The sequence below is a fragment of the Plectropomus leopardus genome, chromosome 5 (genome assembly GCF_008729295.1).
Source record: "Plectropomus leopardus isolate mb chromosome 5, YSFRI_Pleo_2.0, whole genome shotgun sequence".
NCBI lineage: Eukaryota > Metazoa > Chordata > Actinopteri > Perciformes > Serranidae > Plectropomus > Plectropomus leopardus.
In genome coordinates, this window is record NC_056467.1 from 1,968,347 (window position 1) to 1,991,482 (window position 23,136).

The window sequence follows — 23,136 nt, forward strand, 5'->3', positions numbered from 1 at the left end:
AAATACGAAGCTGCAGTCAGACGGTTATTTTAGCTCAGCACAGAGACTGACGGCTTGACTGACTCGGTCCAAAAAGTAACAACATCCACCTCGCTGCACCTGGATGGAGCTCTGAAGTGGGAGAAAAGCCCTTTCGCCAAATTGTTTTCCCGAGTCTGTGCTCCCATTTAAAATGTTCTTGAAATCATATCATCAGTGTTACTTTGCAAAGAAACGCAAGGCTCAACCTTCGTGTTATGACCATGAGGTTTAATTCTTTCAGCTTCGTCGCTGAGAAATACTCTTTTGTCCCTTAGTTTGGCAAAAACTAAAAACTATAATACACACACGAATCATTACAGGAGCAAATTTAACATGCGCCATTTTGAACTGTCGTCATGGTTACTGAATTCATCCATCCATCCATCCGTGGTTGGTGAACAATATGAAAATGCGGAAGTTCAGCATTTAGTGCGAGCAACTGCCCTACGAGCCGGCGAAACACTGCCAAACGATTCAAATTACATAACTGCCAAACAAATTTGCAAAGAATCAGTTAACTGGGGCTGCAACAACGAATCGATAAAATCGATTATAATCGATTATAATCGATTGTTAAATGTGGTGGCAACGAATCGTTGTGTTGCGCGATTATTACGTCACTCACTGTGTCGCAGGACTGAAACCGTTGTTCTGAAGAGGCATGGCGGATTCAGAACATTTCGTACGAAAACTTCACATTATGCAAAACAAGGAACTGTGTTAGCTGCAAAATATGCAAAAGTGGTACCGCTCAGCACGGCGCGGCACGCGAGCACGACGGTTATGATGCAGCATCTAAAACGAAAGCGAAGGTGAGGAGGATGAGAGCTCAATGGCGGAGTAAGTCTCGACAAAAAACCACGTATGTGGAAAGGTGACAGTATGTTGTAAAAGTTGTCAACGTTTAGTTTTTGAATTGTTTCATATTTGATTTTGTAGTTATTTAGTATTATTCCTAAAATCCAATTCATCGATCAATTGAAAAAATAACCGATGGATTAATCGATTATCAGAATAATTGTCTGTTGCAGTACTACAATTAAACACAGAGTAACTGCAACACGGTGAACCTGGGGCCCCTGAGGGTGTGGGACCCCAGGACAGTTGCTGATCCAGCCTGGACCGCATCATGTTATACGCACCATTGGGAACTGTGCTGCACACACCGACTGGCCGTTGGTGTCACATTGGTTCTTCTTCTCCGCTAACGCACACATTCCTCCTTGGACGGCTTCAAACAGCACCGGGTTCAAGTCTCCGTACTCTCCTGACGCCACTTCAATGACTGAGCAGAGGTCAAAGCACAGAGACACACAGATAATGACGGAAACAGAAGATCGATTTTAGCAGATCTGTGAATGAGGGTGCGGTGGACCTACTGAAGTCTGCAGGGTTGTGGTAGGTGGGACAATAAAGGCCCAGAGTCTTCAGGTAGGGGATGAGGTAATGGACTGTGCCTTTGTAGATACACTGTCCCTGACTGAGAATGTAAAGCTGTGCAGGAACAGAAGAACTCAAGGTTAAAGTCAAAAGTTTCCAACTGACAGAGACAGTTACTGATCGTCCTTTAACAGCCAGCGCCTGCGTTACGTGTTCGGTCTGTTTGACACAGCACGCGGAAGCATCGTTGAACCTGTTCGTTTTGGGGTTTTTTTGGCACCCACGTTAACAAGTCAAAGCACTCAGACTGACCGCATGAGCAGCTCTTGTCAGGCGCGTCTCAGCTTCGTGTCAGCGACGGCACATCTAGAAAAACGGTGGCTCGCTGATTTTCTCCGCGTGGTTGTCAGCAGAAACAGACAGTGAAAATGGTAATTACAGTATTTTGACTCTATAAACCTCTTAGTGCAGTTTAAAAGTCTCTCTCTGCTAACCAACATGTCTGTTTAACTCAAACTTCCCTGCTTACGTTCCAAAATAAAAGCCCTCTGACGATCAGTTGTTGACACAAGGCATTTTATTTTGAAACATTTGCAGGGCCGTGTTGTTGACTTGCTTGTGCGACTCGATGAATGAGTGGAATATGTGCTTATAAATGTGGAAATACAGAACTCACAGCAGCAAGCAGAAGCGTCATAGCCACGACGCAGTCGATGTGAACACCACTCGCATGAAACACGCTGCTGTTTGGCGAGGTTACCGCCACGCACTGCTTCCGCAAGTAATGTGAACTGGACCTTCGAGCTTCTTATAAAATAAATAGCTTGTTTGCAGTCATGTGATCCTGATGACGCCCGAAAGTCAGATGGGGGACAGGAAGGGAAAAACACCGGTTGGGAATCGTTGGGAATGAAGGAAAGTAAATACACTAAAGCCACGGCCGGAGATATTCTTACGGTTTAACCTTGTATTTGTATACGCGTCCAACTGCATCCGGCGCCATCGTGAGTGATTTTGTATATATACTCGCCGATACATGACGCATGTTACTGGATGATACCTCTAAAGGACACACGGGAGAGCTCAGACCGTGATGTGTGGGATGTAAACAACAGACATGGCGACACTCGAGGAGGTTACTATCGTGTTAATGCTGAGATCGAGGCAGAAAAGGCGAAAGCTGCGTCAACATCGGTCGTACGTAAGGCCTCTTAATCGCGTGTGGGGACAATGAGGACGACATGTCTCTTGCTGCCAATGCAAGAGACTGATGATGAAAAGCACCACCAGCGCTTCCACGTGTCTGCGACGGTTCTGCGCTGCCCCTGCTGTTTATTTACATACTGCATCTCACATCTGCGGTCATTTTTGAGGACGTGCACAACCGATAGAGGAGACGCGTGGCAGCCGCCAAGCATACGTGTACATGTAGTTAACAGGAGTATCATCAAAAAATGTCCAGACACATTGGATATGATGATTTTTCCCGCAGGTTGACCGATTTGTCTGGCGCAATATCACAAATGACTTAGACCTGCAGACCTCCTCCACACGGCGAGTCAAATGAAGGCGTACAAGAGTCTCGAGGCTTATAACTGGCTAACTGTAGCTACTATTCTCGACCTTTCTCAGAGACACCGCTGAAAACGTGACATATGAAACATACACGAGCGTTTTCTGACTCCACTCCTCCAGACTTTAGACGGAGGTTTTTAATCCATGTCTGCTGCAGTTTCTCCATCGTTTTTTAAAGTTCTCGCCTTTATGTGTTTCTACTTTCGGGACTCAAAAGTAGCTCTGCCCTCCATCTGCAGTTCTTCGTGGTGACGTGACGTCATTCGACAGTCATTCTCTCGTGCACTGACAGACTTTTACCTTGTCGAACATCTCAAACAGTTTGGCACTGGGCTGGTGGATGGTGCAGATGATGGTCCGTCCTCCCAGCGCCAGAGAGCGCATTAGTGAGACCACCTGGTAGCAGGACGCGCTGTCTAAGCCACTGAACAGAGAGGGACAGACAACCAGGAGGGACGAGCTTAATGAGCAGCTGGGAATTCATCAGAGGACAGGACAGAAGCGAGGAGGGACCGAGCTATAGACTGTTTCATTGCCATGTTGCTATGGAAATCACACATTAAACATGTCCTAAATAAACTGTCAAAATGCATTTCAATGCTTAATAAAGCAAAACAGGTTCTGGTTCAGAAATCACTCCACTGTTCAGTAGTTTCACCATATTTAAACAACTGTGCAGAGGTTTGGCAACAACGACAAAAGTTCATCACATTAATTTTCTGTTTTCCAAAAAAGAGCAATACGTTGGAAATATGGATCACAGTAACTCATTCTTACGGTCAAAACTGGTAATATTTACAGATCTTGTTGAATATTAAACAGCGATAATAATGTTTAAGGCCAAAAATATCCCAAATGCCAACTGACCCAGCGGCTATGGTCCCAGAGCGTCCAGCAGCTGCCAGATGGCACCGCTGTGTTAAGAATATCGTTGTTGGGGATTCGAAAGTCACTCTGACACCGAATGTCCAGCTTTCACAAGATTCGTAACAAACATTTTGTCGTCATGTGTTGCATATTACCGTTATTACACTTTTAGGATCTTAGAGTCATTTTGAGTGCTTTAAAGTTTTAGATTAGAGTTTAGTCGCAGGATGAAATTTATATTTGTAACTTGTTTTTGTCTTTTAACGTCTGGGCTCTTATTTAAAAGTTTTGAAGAGCTTATCAGGGAGTCTCATTTCAAACGTCTAATTTTTCTATAAATCATGTTCGTATTTACATTTGTTATCGACTCTGTGATTAAACTATGAAACGAAACCAATGAAACGAATTGAGCCATCGTCAGCGTCTGTCTGTCTCACCTGGTGGGCTCGTCGAAGAACATGACCGGAGGATTGTTGACCAGTTCGAGAGCGATGGCGAGACGTTTACACTGACCGCCGGACAGCGAGCTGGTGCGAGTGTGAGCGCAGTCGAGGAGCCCTAACGCAGTCAGGATCTCATTCACCTGAACAGAGAAGCAAAGGAAGAGATTCGCAACCTGTCAGTTCACGAATTACACATTTCTTTTGTTGTGCTTCATTCAGAAGAACTATGTCTTTTCATTTTTAAAACTAGATGTATTTTTTTAACACTTTGACAAAAAAATCAGAGTGCAACATCAGAACACCTCCACACTTATATATTCGATCATTTGGAGCCTCATAACAGAAACAGTCACAAAAATGTATGAAATAAAGTTTATCGATACGTGTTATCAGTTTCCGAGCAACACTTTCATTGATTTGGGTTTATCAGAGTGAATAGTTTCCTGCGGCAAAATACAGCCGTCTCCAGAAAAAGCTGATTATTTCTGCCGCAGTCGTGTTACTTTGTGTAAAAAGAGCAGCGTTTAGGATTTAGTGGCAGTCCTGTATGCAGAACATGAACTCCCGGTTAGGATTCCTGCAGGTCTCTTCCTCTCCAAAAAAATGGTTTATCAAAGGTTATTAAAACAGTTTTCATGTTACAAATCAGCGTTTCTCCAGTTTTCTTTGGCCCATCTACGACATGCACCAGCTAATGTGAACTCACCTCACTTCTGATCCAAAAGTTCAACAAGTTTTTACCAAAAGCCAAATTATCTGTATACGGCTTTTTCAACATGCAGAAGTAAGACTTTTTTAGACATATTGCACTATGACTCTCTTTTGACATGCAGGGGTAACACTTTTTCGACTTACTGCGGTACAACTTTGTTTTTTGGCATGACTTTTTTGACATGCTGCAGTATGAGGCTTTTTGGACTTTACTATTTTAGACATGGCTTGGTTTGACTTTTTTCAATTTGCCATTTTTTTTTTTTTTAGATTATTTTTTGGGCATTTTTGCCTTTATTAGATAGGACAGAAGGATAGCGTGAAAGGAGGAGAGAGAGAGGGGACGACATGCAGCAAAGGGCCACGAGCTGGAATCGAACCCACGAACCTGCCGTATAAGTTCTTTCAACATACCTCAGTATGACTTTTTTATACTGGGGAATGTTTAGTGGGGCATGCTCATTTGTATATGTGTGTGTGTGTGTGTGTGTGTGTGTGTGTTTGTGTGCGTGTGTGTAAGCTCAAAGACATACACCTGGAAAACTGGCCTTTCATCCAAATTGGGTACACAGGCGTGTCCAAAGGGTGCATCACATCAATATTCCTCCATATTATCAGTGATAAGTTCAGTGTTTAAATGTGACCTGTGTGTTTGAGGGCAGGATTCTTTATTCAAAGGGACGTTGTTGTTGTTGTTGTTGTTGTTGTTGTTGTTGTTGTTGTTGTTATGACATTTTTCTCAGTATATTGAGGTAGTAAATGTTATTTATTTCTCACCAGCTCTTTCTTTACATCCATAGTTTCGCTCAGCTTTAAGTTGGCTGAAACCTGCAGCAAAGAGGAAAAAACGCGTCATAATCGTGTCATGCAGCAGGTATTTAAAAACAGATCTGTGTCAGTCTCAGAGGCTCGTCCCTGCAGGCTGCCGGCACACCAAACACCAACCTTTCATTACAGGTTCAGAAAAAATATCGCTGTTTCAAAACGTGAACACACTGTGAGTTTAGCTTTTCCTGGCCCCTCACCATCATGGCCTCTCGTGCAGTGAGGTGTGGCAGCAGCATGTCCTCCTGCATGATGTAGCAGGACATTTTCCTGAATGTCCTCAGGTCCCTGGGTTTCCCATTTACCAGGATCTGACCCTTCATCCCTGTTTCCCTGAGCAGCGAAAAAACACAAATACACATACGGGACAGTTCAGCGAGACTGTAGAGGAAGAGACAGAACGTCTTTTAGTGTCTGCGCCATAAATGCACGTGTCAGAGCTAGTTTCTCCTAACTGTGCTGCTTTTCGTTTGTTTAGTCTTGAAATATTGTGGATGAGATTTTTAGCTTTTTTCCTTAAATCCTTTGACACCTGCATCGACGTGTTTTCTTGTGCTTCATTCGATTGATTTGTTTCCAAAACAAGTAAAAAAAAAACATAATGAGCAAACAAACAAAATATTTTTAAAGATTTTTTGAAAAATGTGGAAAATGTACGGAAATATAATGTATAATTTTTATAAGTTGAAAATTATGTTGCATAAAATAGAAAAAATGTTTTTGATTTTTTGGCTTGATTTTTTTTTAAACATGGGAAGAGAGCAATGAGCAATTTAAGAAAATATTACCCAGAAACAAGCAAGAAATTAGTAAAAGGTACAAGAAAATTACCTAAAAATTAGCAACAAAAAAATGCCAAACAAACGGAACAAAAACAAAATCCAGAAAGTACAAAAACAAACAAATAAACAAGGAGATTACCTGATAAAAAATGCTTAAAAGCTATAATAATTCTGTAAAAATAATTTAAAATTTATAATTGATCATTTTAAAAAATAGTAGTAAAAAAATATTTTTTGAAAAATTCTATTTTTTTGTTATTTGCATTTCATTTTACAACATTTCTTGCCGAGCTGCTCATTACCTTTTCTCTCATGTTTTTGACTTAAATCTCACCATTTTACTTTTTACTATTTAAAGAACTGTTAAAGGCGTCTGAATGCACCACAAGAAAAGGGCTGTTTGTCCAAGTTTCAAAGGGTTAACCGTAGAGTAGCGGGAAATTTCGGCACTCTTACCTGTATCCAGCCAGAATGTTCATTAAGGTGGACTTCCCGGCCCCTGAGGGCCCCATGATTCCTATCAGCTCCCGACTGCAGAACCTTCCCGACAGGCACTTCAGCAAAGCTTTGAAACCTGGAAAAACACAGGAGCAGTGAGCACTTCAACACCGCTGCATCAACAAAAACACGGGAAATATGACAATATTCAACGGTCAGTATAGTTTGTTTATTTAAAATAATGAACATTCAACAATTCAAAACTATTAATGAGAAAAGCTCCTCAAATCTTTGCTTCTGTTTTGTCATATTAGCACATTTTTCTCAAGTTTTTTCCTTTAATGAAAAATAAAAACCAAAAAAAATTTGCAGTCTTTTGCTTGTCACCTTTTACTGATTGTAAATTGGTATAAAAAAGGGTACAAGAATATAACCTGAAAATAAACAAAAAATAAAAAATAAAATAAAATGAAAAAAAACAAGCAAGACAGTGAGAAGAAAATGTGTACACTTTCATCAATTAAATATAGTTATAATAATTATACATATAGTGCTTTAGACTTTTTCCCTAGAATATTTAAAATTTCCTCTTTTTAAATAATACTTTCAGGTCATTTTCGTGCCACCTTTGATTCATTTTTTTACAGTTTGTGGGGCGTTTCTTGCCAGGTTGTTCATTCCCTTTTCCCTCATGTTTTTGAAATACATCAAACCAGGTTCAAGGGTTAAATAGTTTGTGACAGGCATCTCAACGCAGCACAAGAAAACTGGTTTCAAGGGGTTAACTGAGGGTGTTTAGCATAAACCAATCACTGGGAGCTGCAGCAATACACGATCCCTCACCAGCTTCCCACACACTCATCAACACTGCAGATTATTTTTTGTGGCGCCACGTGTGTCTGCTGCATCATCTCGGCACCCTAAACTCCCTGATCGGTAAAATTTACACTTTAAAGAATCAAAATCAGCTTTATACTTTGATCATGCATCACATGTAACAGGACATTATGTGCGTCTTTACAAATATCTGTGAAAAAAATATACTTTTCAGTACAAAAATATGAGAAATGTCAAATACAGACAGTCTGAACGTCCTCTCAGCTCCTCTCAGTCTGACAGTATCAAATGTTGCACTTAAGTCTAACAGCATTAACAGCATTAACAGTAAGCACTCACCTGCATCAGCTTTCAGCAAGATATTGTTTACAACCTTTAAGAGGAGCAGCATTTCTGCTGTGCTGAAGAAAACATAAGTGAAAATATTAAAGCTGCAAGCAGCAACGAACGGGCCCCCAAACACACGGCGTCTGATGCAGCAGAGAGATGATGCGCATGTGAATTATCCTTTTTTTTTTGGAAAAAGAGGAAGAAAATCTGAAAGTATTAGAGCTTGATGCTTTAAAGTCAGAAAGGTTTTTTATCCTTTTTTTATATATTAACATAAAAATGCCATGTGCACATACACACCCTCATATGTCTTTATATGCAGCTGCAAGCTGCACACTTTCTGCTGTCTCAGCAATGTTTTAGGTAATTGTTGGCCCTTTTCTTAGACGATAAAAACATAATTACTGAATTTGTATAGACCTGCAAGAGCTGCAATGTTTTTCTAAAGGTTATATTCACACAAGCTGTATAGCCTATATGTTACTTTTCCAAGATTGATGCTGCTAAGAGTGTTCAAACATCCAGGTAAGTACGGTAAATTTTGATTATTGCCAGTGAGATTACAACAAATGTCTCCTGTTATTACCATGTTTTAAAGATTAAAACATACGTAAGTGGTACAGAGTATAATGGTGAAACTGGTATATATTTATCAAACAAATGTGATTTATTAATTGAAAAATTGAGTCAGAACTATTCCAGTAACCATTGTAAAATACTGTGAAACTGACCGGGTGCGTCATGCACACACTGTGATCCAGTCTGTGCTGCGGCTCTGCAAACATACAGCCTCACAGGAGCTTTTGAAAACTTCAAAAAAGTTCAAACATAAATCAAATGGAGGACTCAAATTCAGCAGCACATCCATCAAAAGCGAAATCTGTTTGTTATTCATCCAGTGTTTGCTTATAGTTTCTTTAAAGGTCGAAAGTGATTGATATTTATGTTTGCTGGAGTACACTTTTCACCTTTTTACTCGCTTCACCTCCGCTCCTTTTGCCTTTTCACCCGACTTCACCTCAACTTCCCTCTTTTTCACCCGACCTGACTTGACTTCACGGCGCCCTCCGAGTTCTCAGCATTAAATTTTAACACTTTAAATAACTTTTAATGCTGTGTAGGATTCAATTTAAGGCCAACTTCAAGGCCGTATTGACAAAAGTGTGAAGGATATAATGCAAAATCTGTGTTTTATTTTTAATAATTATTTATGATAATAACATCCAAAACACAAAAGGATGTGTACCAACCCAGGTCACACTTTTTGGTTCTAAAAACGTTCTGAGAGTAGCAACCAATGCAGTGTTTTAGTAACGTTTTCAGCTGCAAGTTTTCTTTTAGTTCCCATTACGTTCTTCTAAAAGTTAAGGTAACAATCTCTATAAACATCAGAAACATTTATAACATTTCACATTACATTTTCATTAAAAATGTTCCATAATCTCAGTACTCAAAAACATGTTCTGAATGCTGCTTTAAAATGTTCTTTCTTTGTTCTCGTGCAACATTGTGGGAACGTGGGAACATTCTCTGATCCGTCACCTCTCAACATCACCTAAACATCCTCAGAGCGTTGCATTCAACATTACATCTTACTCAACATTTAACCTTATGGGCTAATTTTTTTAAATGATAAACATCCTTAAAACGTTATTTGAACATTAGATTAAAATGTTTTTTTTAAAACGTTATTGCAACTTGCCGGTAAAGTTAAATGTTAACGTTCCCTGATGGCAGCAACATCACTGTGACAGGACGAGAAAAAAAAAGCATGACCTTTGTAAACAAAATTCAAGACTTTTTTTAAAAACTAATTGGGCTTTTTAAGGACTTATTTTGAGAATACAGTGGTCCCTCGTTTATTGCGGGAGTTACGTTCTAAAAATAACCTGCAATAGGCGAAATCCACAAAGTAGTCAGCTTTATTTTTTACAATAATACAATAATACAATTTACAATTTTTTTATTATAGATGTTTTAAGGCTGTAAATTTGGCAAGCTGAACGCATTCTGTACTGTACGGGAGACACAGAGATTGACTGACAATGGTCTATAGTCCCTTAGCCAATCAGGATGCAGAACACAATGTGCTGTAAAAAAAAAAAAAAAAAAAGCATGCAAAATTGCACTAAAAAAAATCTGTGAAACTGCGAGGCCTCGAAAGGTGAACAGCGTTATAGCGAGGGGCCACTGTATTGAATTCAAGGCTTTTTAAGACTTTTAAGACTCTGCAGGGACCCTGTGCTTTTCGCTAAACCTCACTTCCCCCCATCTTTTTTAATTTCCTTTCTTTCTCCTTACCTTACATCACGTCCCATCTTTTTCACCCTTCCTCATTTTATCTACCTCACATTTCGTTCCCTCGTTTTGCCTTTTCACCCTACCTTGCATCACTTTCCTTCCTTTTTTGTGTCCATTTGCCTCCCTTCACTTCCGCTCTTTCTCACCCTACCTAATTTTGCCCCCCTTGTTTTCTCTACCTCTCCTCCAGCCTTTGGCTCACCCAGTCAGCTCCATTATTGATGACCTAATCTGTCTCAGACAGTGCAGCACTTACTGGAAACCTCAGAGGATGTACTCAAACACATGCGCACGGTGCACACTTAACATCAGACTCATGGATAAAAACCGGCTAGTTTACAGCATCCAGCTCACGCTCAAAGGTCTCCCAACTGTCCTTTCCACGAGAAGTGAAAACATTACATGCCTCCTTATGACTGAAACTGTAAATATGCACTGCTTCTAATCTGAGGAGGGGACGTCAGGCAAAATATTCTCAAACAGTATTTTCAGCTTTTCAAGAGAAAAGACTTCAAAGATTGAAGTGATTGGTTTGGCAGATGTGCGTCCGCTCAACATCTCCACCTTTGACAAAGAGAAGCACACACCTGCTTCCCTTTTCTCTTCAAAGAGAAACATCAGAGAAAGTCTCACACATACTGGATGAAACAGTCACAAATCAGGTGACATGACCCCCTAATATTTCCAGCACCACTACCTTTAGGCCACAAAACCACCATCTGATCACCATCTTCACATTTCAGACCCAATTTTAAGTTCAAATTTCAAGACGTGGTCAAAACATAAATGTTAGGTTTTTAACAACAAATCCTAAAGCTGGACTTATGAAAGGAGGTATAGAGCTGTGTTTGCAGAGCTGTTTACTTCATAAAACTTATGTCTTAACGCTCAAACTGAATGAAAATTTTAATGTGAGCTGATGTGTGTTTAACCACTGATTGCTTACCTTAAAACAAACTACATACTCACTGACTGACTCTCAGTAAATATAATTATATTACTTCATTCCATCCATCCAACACACTGACGAGAGGTGGAGTACTACAAGAGCCACTTCATCATGTATTTTATACTTGGTAATAATACATTTACATTACACACACGTTTTTGAGCGTGTGTTATCGTGTAGAACATGCTTTATTTTGCTGTTTTATGTGAGGAATAGGACATCAAGTCGGTAGTGTGCCAGATGGGATGTAATTATTGAAGGACTTTGCCTGTTGTATTTTTCTGCACTCCAACTAAACTTTGTTAAAGTTTTTCGTGCATCTTGTGAGTACCTGGATTCTATAAAGTGGAGCTGGAACACGAGTCAAAACCGAGACAGCTTGTAGACTAAGTGTCCTAGCAACTGTGGTATGTTGAAACGGCCATTATAGGTACATCTTGAACAGGTCCTAAGTCAATCACAGGGCTGATCGAATCACTTCATTGATGAGTCGAATTGAGGGTTTGCGTCAAATTTGAAGAAAAAGTACTCTTGATATATCGCATGCACATGAATGATGCCGATGCAAGACCGAGACCTTTGACCTATGACCACCAAAATGTTATAGGAAAAAAATTCCTATAAGTCGTTCTTGAGCTATTGTGTTCATATGAGTGAGACAGATGAGGCCATAGTGAGTTTAATATAATATTTGACCACTCAGTTTATCCTTGCGTCCATGTGAATGTTTGTGCCAAATCTGAAAGATTCCCTCAAAGCGTTCTTGAGATACGCATTTACGAGAATAGGATGGATGGACGGACAACCCGAAAAACATATAATGCCTCTGACCTCGACTAAAAAGTAAATGATTTTGACCTGTACTGGTGAAACACACACAGTGGCAGGTCTCCTCCACTGTGCAGTATCCATTGATCCTCTGTGTGGATCCAGTGGACACTGATGGATCCTGGGGAGGACAGTATGTCAAAAACAATAAGCCCACTTCCTCCTCTGTTCTCTGCATGCAGGGAAATGATCTCAACGAGAAAGATCAATAAAGAGAAGAGTTGGCAACAGTAACTAAAGCAGTTCGGCACTCACTGCTGGAGACATCAGTCAGTAAGTAAGTCAGTCAAAAGAAGAAACAGAGCGAGGAGGAGGGAGAGAACCGTGTCTAATTATGAGATTTTCTCACTTTGGATGCCACCTGCAGAGAGCTTCTGCAGGGAGGTGAGCTATTTACCTCACTGCACCTGCTGAAAAGAAAAACAGAGCAATGCTGACACTGAGCTCCCACTTCTTATTCGTCACCAGACATCTGCAAAAGTATTGCGTGTCCTGAAAGCTGCCGTCTGTTCCACAACACAACAGACTGTGAACAAACCAAAAACGCACCAAACAAGACATGCTGCATCTCCAATCATAGAAGCACTAAAGATTTCATGTAATAATTTACCCGAAATGCATCTTTTTGTATCATAGACTGACCTCTTTCTAAGCTTGAAAGTTGGCAAAATGTTGTCAAATTGAAATCTGACCACAATAAATGTCTTTTCATGTAACCAATCACAATCCAAATGAGTGAGTCTTTTGGAAAAATGCTCTTCATCCCCCCAGTAGACGACCACAAACAAAGTAGAATTTGAGAAATCGTGGTGCAAGCTAAATTTCGTGCCTCCATCGAGTCGTCTTCCTGATCTCGGTAACGATTAGACGTTACCTGGTGCATCCGAACAGCTGAAATCCTCACACCTTTACAAACGGAAGAACACGTAGCTGTGTTACCTCTTCTTCTCCAGCATGGTCCCTCTTGGATGGTGTAGGAAAGGTCGGTGAACTCCAGGTCCACGGCCGAGCGTTTGGGTAGGTGTGAGAATCTCTGTGCTTCAGTGATCTGGTTCTCGACCTTCTTCAGGTGGGTCAACATGGACGCCTCCTGCTGCTGCTGAGGCTGGCCGCCGCCATTACACATGACGGCCTCCTCCATGGGGATACTCACTGAATCCGGTTCCAGCGCTTTATTGTCCATACCAGCTCTCTGTCTGTGGGAGAGAAAAGAAAGAGACGGATGAAAGGCAGCACAGGTTAGAAAGGCAAAAACAGAAAAAGGACAAATGAAGGAGAAGAAGACTGTCTTATTTTAAACCTGCAACGAGGGATTGATGCCTTGTGAGCATATTTGGAGGTCATTTATATAAGTTCTCAGTCCCTCCTGAAGTGATAAAACAGCAGGGTACTTGGGCCACTCAGCAGCTTAAATTTATGCCAAAAAACAACAGAAGAGAAAAAAGAGAAAAAGACAAAGACGATAAACAAGTGCAAGGCTGCCAAAGAGGATCCACTGGGGGACACGCTAAAACGAACACAGGCTGCCATTTTTCTCTTTTTGCTGCTGAAGAATCCAGTGTTGGCATGGAACAGGAAAAAAAGGCCCAAAAAAAGGGGTATAGGTTTGGTTTTTAGTGCTGGTGTGTCTCTGTGTGGAGCAGCAAACTGTTTAGCTTCCAGATCTGTTCAATTACAAGAACGGGCCTGACCCTAAAATCTGGCAACATAACGCAAAGCCCAGACTTCACCCAAAAACGATGCCATGTAGATACGGTGGACATGTATAGACTGCTCATGACGCTGCAGGAAAAATGCAAAGGCAAAATGCAGTTAAACCACATAATGATGTGATTTATTGTTACCGAAGCTTAAAGGTGGGACAAGTTAAAGGCAAAGTCAGGTCAATTTCCATAAAATGCTCAGGAGAGATGAAGAAAGACGTTATTAGTTTGTTTTCAAACACTTTGCTCGATTCGAATACATCCCCTGCCCCTACCACTTAGCCATTTCCCCTCCATTTTTTGTGCGTTCACATCTCGGGTCAGGGTGAAGTGTTTGGGCTACGTGACCCTCCAAACGAAGGTTTCATCAGAAGCACGCTCCAAAGTGAGAAACCGTTGACGAGGTGGCTGCACAAGCAACAAAAGAAACCACAAATGTATTTTCCTCTGTCTTTCATTAATGAAAGTATGAAAATTATCATTTTATCGAATGTTGCTTCAATGTAAGTATGATTGTTTTCTTCACAACAAGGATGAAAAAACAACACAACTGAAACACAGTCATCTCACAATCAATTTAAAAAATATTACTTAACTTCTGCGCAAATCTGTAACTGAACCCAGATCCACTGGCAGCCGTCAGCGAAGGCAATAATAATGTAAAAGCCTAACAGAGCAGTTTCTTATATTTCCCACACATTCACTGGAGCCTAAAGGTTAATCTAAACTCGATTTGATATTTTTTCTCTCAAACAGTTCTGTTCCTAACAAACGCTTCACTGTCAATAGACAGAAACACAGATAAAACAACCAGACAGAAGAGAGAGAGCCGTTTCCTCTGAACGTCTGCAAAGTGCTGATGCAGAAACAGTGACAAGTTACAGCACGTCTCAGCAGGCTGTGTGCGCGTGTGTGTGCGTTTGTGTGTGTGTGCGTTTGTGTGTGTGTGTGTGCGTGTGTGTGTGTGTGACAGAGAGTATGTTGTGAGTCTGAGTCGACACCCGACTGCCTGCTCAGAACAGACAGCTCAATATCACTTATGATGAAGACATCTGTAAGTCAGGCGTCTCGCGGGTGTGAACAAATAATCACGTCTCACGTGTATTACAATCCAGTTAGCTGCTGCCTGAATTACATTTACTGGAGAGGGCTGTTTGTCGGTGTAGGAAGCTGTGTGGTGTTTTTGTTAGGGATGCATGATAAATATCGGGACCGATAATGGGACTTATGATTTCATACCGATAAGTCAGATTATGACGTATAAAAATAAACAGAGCCGATAATAATGAGCATAAATTGCTTTGAAAATCGCCCGTGTTGCCCATGGTTTCGCATGTCGTCGCAGTCGGCAGTTTGGGTTTTATGTTCTGTGACAGCTTTTCTTTTTTTGGCACAACAGTCTTCTGTCTATCTGCATTCGTCAGTGTTTTATCTGCAGACTAAGCAGCTGCAGGATTTTGGTTGTATAAAAACATTTATATTTTTACTGAGTGATTAAATTTACTGTTACTCTGATTGGACAGATTGTTGGAGCATTTCATTTGAAACAAAATAACAAAAGTAAGTTTTCAGAATCAGAACTGTTGTTGCGGTGACTGTAGTAATGTCAGTGGTGATTTCATACCCTCAGGTAAAGAAAAACAAACAAAATAAATTATCGGTTATCGGTACCTTATCAGCCACGAGAAGCTGGAAATTATCGGTTAATAATATCGGTTGAAATAATCATGATCGCGCCTCAGTAGTTTTTGTATTGGATATTTACATTAGAAACAGCAAAAATGAATCCTGTGATTTTAAAACCTAAACAAAAATTACTGACCACAGTTAAGGTTTATTTCCTGCGTTTACATTGTCGGCAAAAGCACTTAAAAAAAGTTTAAAACCATCTGTACAGAGGGTGCAACATGATCCTGACCAGAATTAAGATTTCTTTATCTATCTAACAAGAGCTGATCATGTTTTGACAATAATTAACTATTAAAACCACAATTAATTATATGGTTTCTTTAACTTTCATTCAAAAATTTAAACTTGAAAGAGATTCATATTTGACTGGTATGAAAGTCTTTATTGCGATAAAATATTTAGTCATATCACCTAACCCAACTCTGAGACCAGGGAACTGAAAGTACCAACAACTCATTTACGGGTTTTCGGACTCATTCCTGCAGCACTCCATATATTACTGAAAGCTGATTATTGGTGGAAATTACCAATCAATCAATTTGAGGATTGAAATTGTATAATTTGGCATATTTTAGCAAGCAGACATGGAGGGAGAGAAGAACTGCAGGGAGAAAATGAAGAAACTTATTGTAAACATGTCATGCATCAGAGCGTATTAAAGCTACAATATGTCAGCGGACAATAAAACACCATCGGGTCATCATCGAGGTGAGTGAACGCAGTATTGATCAGGACACAATCATTATCAAAATGAGGCATTATCAGGGGAATAAACGCGGTGTGTTCACTGGACGGTAAAGCGCCATGGTCGCTGACATGAGTGAATATCTGCTGTCACAGCGGCAGACGATAACAAAATTGTCTGTAGTAATATTCCACATGTACATTGATTCGGGTACATTTTATGAATCTGAAGTAAGGATGTAAGGTTATTGCTTTGGGGAACTCTGTGCTGAGCTGCAAACGGCGCCGCCTCAGCCAACAAAGCAGAGAGGCGGGATGACAGCGAGCAGACAGGTGACGGATCTGTGCAGAACATGGATGTATTATAGGGAAGTCCGGATACAGCAATGGGGGCGGGGCCTCGTTCGTTCCTATGAGAGCTGCTCAGTGGCGAAGGAAGCAGAAAAAGCTCTTTTTCCGGATTTAGAAATGTGAAAAATACCCGTATCTACTGGCCCATAGAGCACGTGAAGTAAAGAGATTACCGGTCGAGTGTGCCCGAGCGGGTAACTTCCACGGGCCAAGCGTCCGACTTCCGGATTAGCGCCTCGCTTAGACTTTCCAAATGGTTTACATCAAGACAGTGACAGAATAAGTTTCATAGAGGTTTTGACTGATTTACAGACGTCTCTTTCCTGATGTATGTCAACGGGGAAAGTCTTTCTGGGTCACGTGAACGTTTCTAACGGTGCAGTTCCACTTTTGGTCACCATGTAAAATGTGCATCAATGCCTGGCGCACTTCCTGGGGGCTTTGTTCAGAGCAGCAGAGTGAAAACACGTACAATCTGTTATAATATCCAAAACGCAGCAGGAGCAACATCACTGTGAGCAGACAAGTAAAAATTGAATTTAGGAATTTTTAATGCCTTAAATTTGAGAATAATAATAATCAATTAAATACTTTTTTAAAGACGCCGTGGGTATCCTGTATCCATGAGAGATTACTTGAACAATCAGTTTCATTACACACAACAAAATTCTTTCAGAAACTTCAAGTCAAGAAATCCATGACTTATTCAAGCCCTGAAAAAGACACTGTAGAATCTTATGACTTTCCAGGTTTTCCATGACCTTGGGAACCCCTTGAAGATTTGTCAGCACATTGACTGAACACCTCTGCCGGTGACAGTTAATTATCCGGCCAGCTTCAGTGGAAATGTATATACGTTTCCTGGGAAAAGATAACTTAGGTATGATCAGCATCAGACAAAATCCATTTCCATTGTCCTGGCAGGACTCTAAGCGCCACAAATATGCAATCTGCCCTGTGAGCGAGGTGATTACTGATCATCGCAATGGAGATACGTCTAATCTACTTTGGTCAGCGCGAACCACTGTAAAAACGGTTCCCAAGTCTAAGGTGGTACAGTAATTTGTCCTTTTTGAGACAGAAGTCTCATTTAATCACTCATGGGGTTCTTAATCCCCTTGTGGATTAAAATCCACTTTCTTTTCTACCCTTGATCTGCTCAGAGCAGGAGGGGCCTGGAGTTAACGGCTTGGGAAAAAATCTGCAGACTCAGGTACACTACCAAGCACCAAGCCAAACTAATGTATGGGAATTGACTGCTCCTTCGCTTGCCCTCCACATCATACCTCCACGCAGACACATTTCACTGACAGCAGGGAGAAAGAAGCCAAAGAAAAGTCTTTTCTGGGTGTCAAACGGTCGTGATAAGAGGGAGGCAGGGAAACAGAGAGACATGCTACGTATGCCAACATGTCACGAGTCAGCGAGGATCGGACTAGGCGAGATGGAAGGACCCGAGAGGGCAGTGAGGAGATAGAGAACTCAATGACCTGGGATTTTACTGCCACCGATTATCTACTGTACCACTGTTAACATTCGTTTCTGACTCAAAGACTCGATGCTCCAAAGACGGCTGGATTAAAGGCCAATTAGTGTCAAATTAAGTGGTCAGATCCACACAGCTAAATGGAAACATCAAAGTAATCATGCCAACTGCCTGCTTTAACTCGAATGAACTCTGAAAAAAAAAGTCTTGTCTATTTATTTTGTGCACCATTTCTCTCCGAAAATAACACTAAAAATCACATTCCTTGGTTAAGGCGTATGTGCTTTGGTTTATAATACTTAACAATGCTAGGAAATAAAGCTCAATCAAACCCCAACATTATTTCGGCTTTTCACACCTCTGAGCCCTGGTCTAATGTTACGACAGAGGCGTCATGACGACAGCGGCATCATGACGCTCCAGTGGTTGATTTTTAGACAGCATACCAGCATCATGGAAGCAAGAGGCATGACGGGCACGATGGGCTCGGAGGGTAAGGAGTTCCAAAATCTCATTGATTTCCCAATTTGCAGACATTCACAGCCACTGTTCTTCCTCTGTGAGTTAGCCACTAACTGTTGCTTGATGCTTATTAAATTTGTGGTTTTTAAAATGAAAATCTCGATTTTTCTCTAACTTCCTCCACTGCTTTCTTTGGGCTTCTGTAGTTCACAGTGGGCTGCCCCTACCTCGAGGAAATACATACAGACAGAAAGCATTAATGACAATGAAGAGTATGCTCCCAAAAAAGGGTCAGTCTCTTCAGAACTGGTTCGGTTTGCGGCATCAGATCTTGAACAGGTTGTTGCAACTAAAGGCAGCAACACCGCCGATTTATTTCAACATTTCAGACAGAGGCAGCCGAGTGGGAGAAATGTGTCTCACTCCGAGATGAACAAGACCGAGTCAGCCCACAAACAGCCGGTTAAAAAGCAGATGACATTAGTGAAATATTTTCTCATTGTGTCCCGTATGGCAGGAAAGCGACCCGCTGCAAAGCTCTTACTGATGCAGTCGTGCTGCATATCGCTAAAGATACGGTGCCCGTATATACAGAGGAAAAGCCTGCAGGTTTATCCACATGCTGATAACTATCCACCTCAGGTATGTGCTACCAAGCCGCCCCGCCTCGTCTGTACAACTGAACCCGTGAAAAGATCACAGAGAGCTGGAGAGGATGTTGTTTGACTCCACTACAACAGACCGATGATACAGTCATTTCAGCACAATGAATAACATTATTTGTTAACATGGAACTCATGTTGGATGACGGTTGTATGATTTCAAAACTGGTCAGAGTTACAAACAAAAAAATGAACTAAAAACCAAAAACTATCCCTTTAGAGGTCACTATCAACACGATACATCTGGTTAGTTTCATCGATGTACAAACAGAAAATCAAAAGTTTCCTGCTGGAATTATTTCTTGACTGGAAAACAGTAGTTGGCTTTCCATCCAAACGTAGAGTAAATTTTAAATGACTTTTCAGAAAATCGACAAAAGAAAACGCAATTTCATGGGCTTTTTTTCATCCCTTACTGTTATGAGAATATCGGGCGTTTGTTCATCAGGATTAACAGTAAATTGTGCTAATTCTCCAGTCAGGAGCCACTGCACGATGACACGACGTAATAAAACGTGCTGAAAGCAAACTTTGGACAAAGAAAAACAATGGATGTATAATAACAGAGAGCACACTGAATAACTAATATCACAGACTGAATTTGAACTATGATTGAGAGCTGCTTGGACAGAGACTGATGATATTTTATGATCAGTTCTCATTCCAGACTCGTAAAACAGCGCCGCCTTGACAGCACTTTTGTTTTTCGGCGCCTCGCTGAAGTGCCTAACCTGAGGCAGGGGAACTGTTTCACCAGTAAAAATTCACGAAAATTCTCCTACGGGGCAGTTCCTGTGGTAGAGACATGCACCAACGGCCTAGACCCCTTAAAAATACCCCCGAATTCCTGCAGTGGAAACAGGTCTTATGAGCTCTGCAACACTTGGCAAATCACACCAAAATAATCTAGATTCATAGACAGCAAGTAGGAGGAAAATGTGTATTTTTGATTTGGAGGGTAGCTGTCCCTTTGTAGTTACAGTTGAATTAGTTTAATAAAACTTTTATTATCAGAGAAAAATCAAAATTCTTAGACCACATTTACCCCTCAGGGCCAACAAAGTACAACAGCACTGAAATATCGATTATAAAGCTGACATCATATCCACTTCTGGGGGTGTTTTTTGCTTTATATATTAAATTCCAACAATCGCAAATGACATGACTGCGATGCTCTGAGCTCACAGCTGTAATATTACAAGAATGTATGTTTTGTGCAGACTGAAGGTAAATATGCGGAAGAATGACTCACAGATGAAGTACTGTATGTACTGCAAGAGTTAGTACTGTTCTGTCTACTGAATGCTGAATTTAGTCAACACATGCAGAAAAGAAATAGAAGCGGTCGCCGCAGCCTCTGTCACTCTCAGACACGGTCTGGCTGGTCTGCCGGTGAACAGCAGCCTCGTAGTAATACTGAAGGTTCTTACATAACATGAGAGGGCTGAACATGAGGATATTAAGAGCTGGGAAAGTAGGTTAACAGCGCTGGTCTCCCATGACTTTGTAAGAATGAGAGTTAATTCACTGAAGAGGCTTTGACAAAAAAAACCTACAAGCTCCTGAGCATTCCTCAGAAGAGCGACAGCATGCAGAGGCTCCATAAGCTACAGCAGCACTTCTCACGCACGGGACGGAAGTTGAAGTATAGAGGGGGAAGGGTCGTGGTTTCTGTGAAGTAATACTGTACAGTAGTAAACTGTAAATTATCTTGAGGGTGTGGTGTGTAGGATTTAGTGGCATCCAGCAGTACAGTTGCACATCACAACAAAGCCCCCAGAAAGTGACGCAAATTTCACATAGAGGCCAAAAGTGGAATTACACCATCAGGGTCGGTCACATGATGCACACGGGCCCAGATTGGCAAAGATTTTTTCCCATTGACTTACATCGAGAAAGAGACGTCTGTAAATAAGTGAATTATTTCCACGAGTGTCAAAACGCTAATTTCACTATCTAGATTTAAGCTATCCAGGAAAGTCTGAAAGAGCTGCAAGATTACAGTTTTTAGACCGCCATTCATGCAAGCGAGGTGCTAAACAGGAAGAAAGTCATGGAAGTTACTTGCTCAGACACACTCGGTCGCGTTGCTGCTGGTAGTCTCTAATATGCATGCTCTACGGGCTAATACATCCTGGTATTTCACACTGATTTTACACCCGCAAAAAGAGCTTTTTATGCTTCGTGAACCAATTAGCAGCAGCCCCGCCTCCATGGCTGTATCCAGACTTCCTTTATACATCCGTGATCACAACCAGCTGAAACTTCTCACATATGCAAAGTGTGTAGGAGAACAATGGTGGCCATGAAAACACAAATGGCCTTATCTAGAGTCAGTGATTGATTTGTCCATTCTGGGCTACTGTAGAAACAACATGGCGGACTGGAAAAGGACCCAGTCAAAATGCAGAATATATACGGCTCGTGCTGAGGTAACAAAAATGCAACAATTGTTAGTTTTTTGGTGATAATAAACTCATGAAAACAGTTTTTTACACTATATTTGATTCCAGTTCCTTTCATATATTCCCCTAAATCACACACACTGCACCTTTAATTCCAGTAGTTAAAAGGATCCTAAAATGAAACGCTCAAAATTTCTATTTTATTTCATTATTTTACTTCCAGCTACAATGGCTTCTTCAGTATTTACAACAAATGTTTCAATGCAAAATTTACGCAATGAATGTGCTTACATTTTCTTCACAATGCAATTTTGGGATAAAATAAAGGGATTAAAAAAAGAGCACAAGTACCATTTCAGTTATCGAGACTAATAATAGCTAATATGAAAAAAAAAGTTTAAAGTACATCAATCATTGATTTAACTATTAAAAGGCCATTAACTGTTTATTTGACTAAAAGTGTAGAGTATAAACAACATTACAGGCTGCAGACAAAGATTTTGACTTCTTGCCATACAAGAAATTTGGTGGACAACGCCTCTAGATCAATCATTTTTATCAGCCAAAATAGCTTAAATTAGTATTATTATTTTGTAAACCTACAGTTTTACTCACATGAAGTAATATATATACTGATGCATCATTCTTAACTGAATAATACGGTTAGTTCGTTGATAAGAGGAGCTGTTAAGAGCTTTTCTTAAAAACACAAATTACACACGATGTTAAAATAGGTGTTGGCTGTTCTGCACTTTTACTCATGCTGACGCTCTTTACTTGACTTTACATTTAAATGTACTGGACGCGATGCAGCAACTAGCTGCTGCCCTGAAAGCGCGTTAAAAGGACTGCGTACAGCCACGGGACATGAGATAAGACACATTATGAGTGGACAGGAGGGGGGACAGCCTGGACGGTGACACATCCACAACAGGGCGAAAAGATGAGTCACATAAGAAAGTCGCACCTGTCAGGACACAATTAAACAAATACAAAAGGCAGAATGATGCTGAGCTTACGTGGGCTGCTGTAGAGTGAAGAGTGGCTGTCCTCCGCGGTGTGTCAGGATGCTGCTGTCCTCCCCGGCTGCTGCATTCAGGATCAAACGGTGTCTGTTCCGGTCTGCCGCATCTACAGCGTCGGTGCGCGCGGAGCCGAGCAGCGCGCGGGGAGCTGAGCGGGGAGGGCGGGTCAGGACAGGAGGGGCCGGCCGGGTCACATGGAGGGGGACAAATGACTCCTCTGCTTCGAAGAAATGTGGATTTCTGCTTTTGTAATCTTTATCATAAGTGACAGGTGTAGGCTTATGTTTACGTAACGCGCATTTCTTTATTCTACCAACTGTAGCCTCAAAGCTAATTTCCCACCAATCTATTAATATTAACTAAATTATAGATTAAATTAAAT

General features: G+C 41.0%; 1 protein-coding gene across 1 annotated transcript in view; it reads right to left on the reverse strand.

The window, feature by feature from the left end:
• LOC121943567 (ATP-binding cassette sub-family G member 4-like) overlaps positions 1-22,802 on the reverse strand; it is a 28,303-nt gene extending 5,501 nt beyond the window's left edge. The window contains exons 1-9 of the mRNA XM_042487117.1: positions 22,749-22,802; positions 13,227-13,483; positions 7,061-7,178; positions 6,023-6,155; positions 5,775-5,825; positions 4,281-4,426; positions 3,277-3,400; positions 1,401-1,515; positions 1,164-1,306 (exon numbers count right to left, since the gene is read on the reverse strand). Of these exons, the coding sequence (XP_042343051.1) occupies positions 1,164-1,306; positions 1,401-1,515; positions 3,277-3,400; positions 4,281-4,426; positions 5,775-5,825; positions 6,023-6,155; positions 7,061-7,178; positions 13,227-13,470 (1,074 nt within the window). The 5' untranslated portion in view covers positions 13,471-13,483; positions 22,749-22,802. The remainder of the gene's footprint in view (positions 1-1,163; positions 1,307-1,400; positions 1,516-3,276; positions 3,401-4,280; positions 4,427-5,774; positions 5,826-6,022; positions 6,156-7,060; positions 7,179-13,226; positions 13,484-22,748) is intronic.
• Positions 22,803-23,136: the final 334 nt, after the last annotated feature.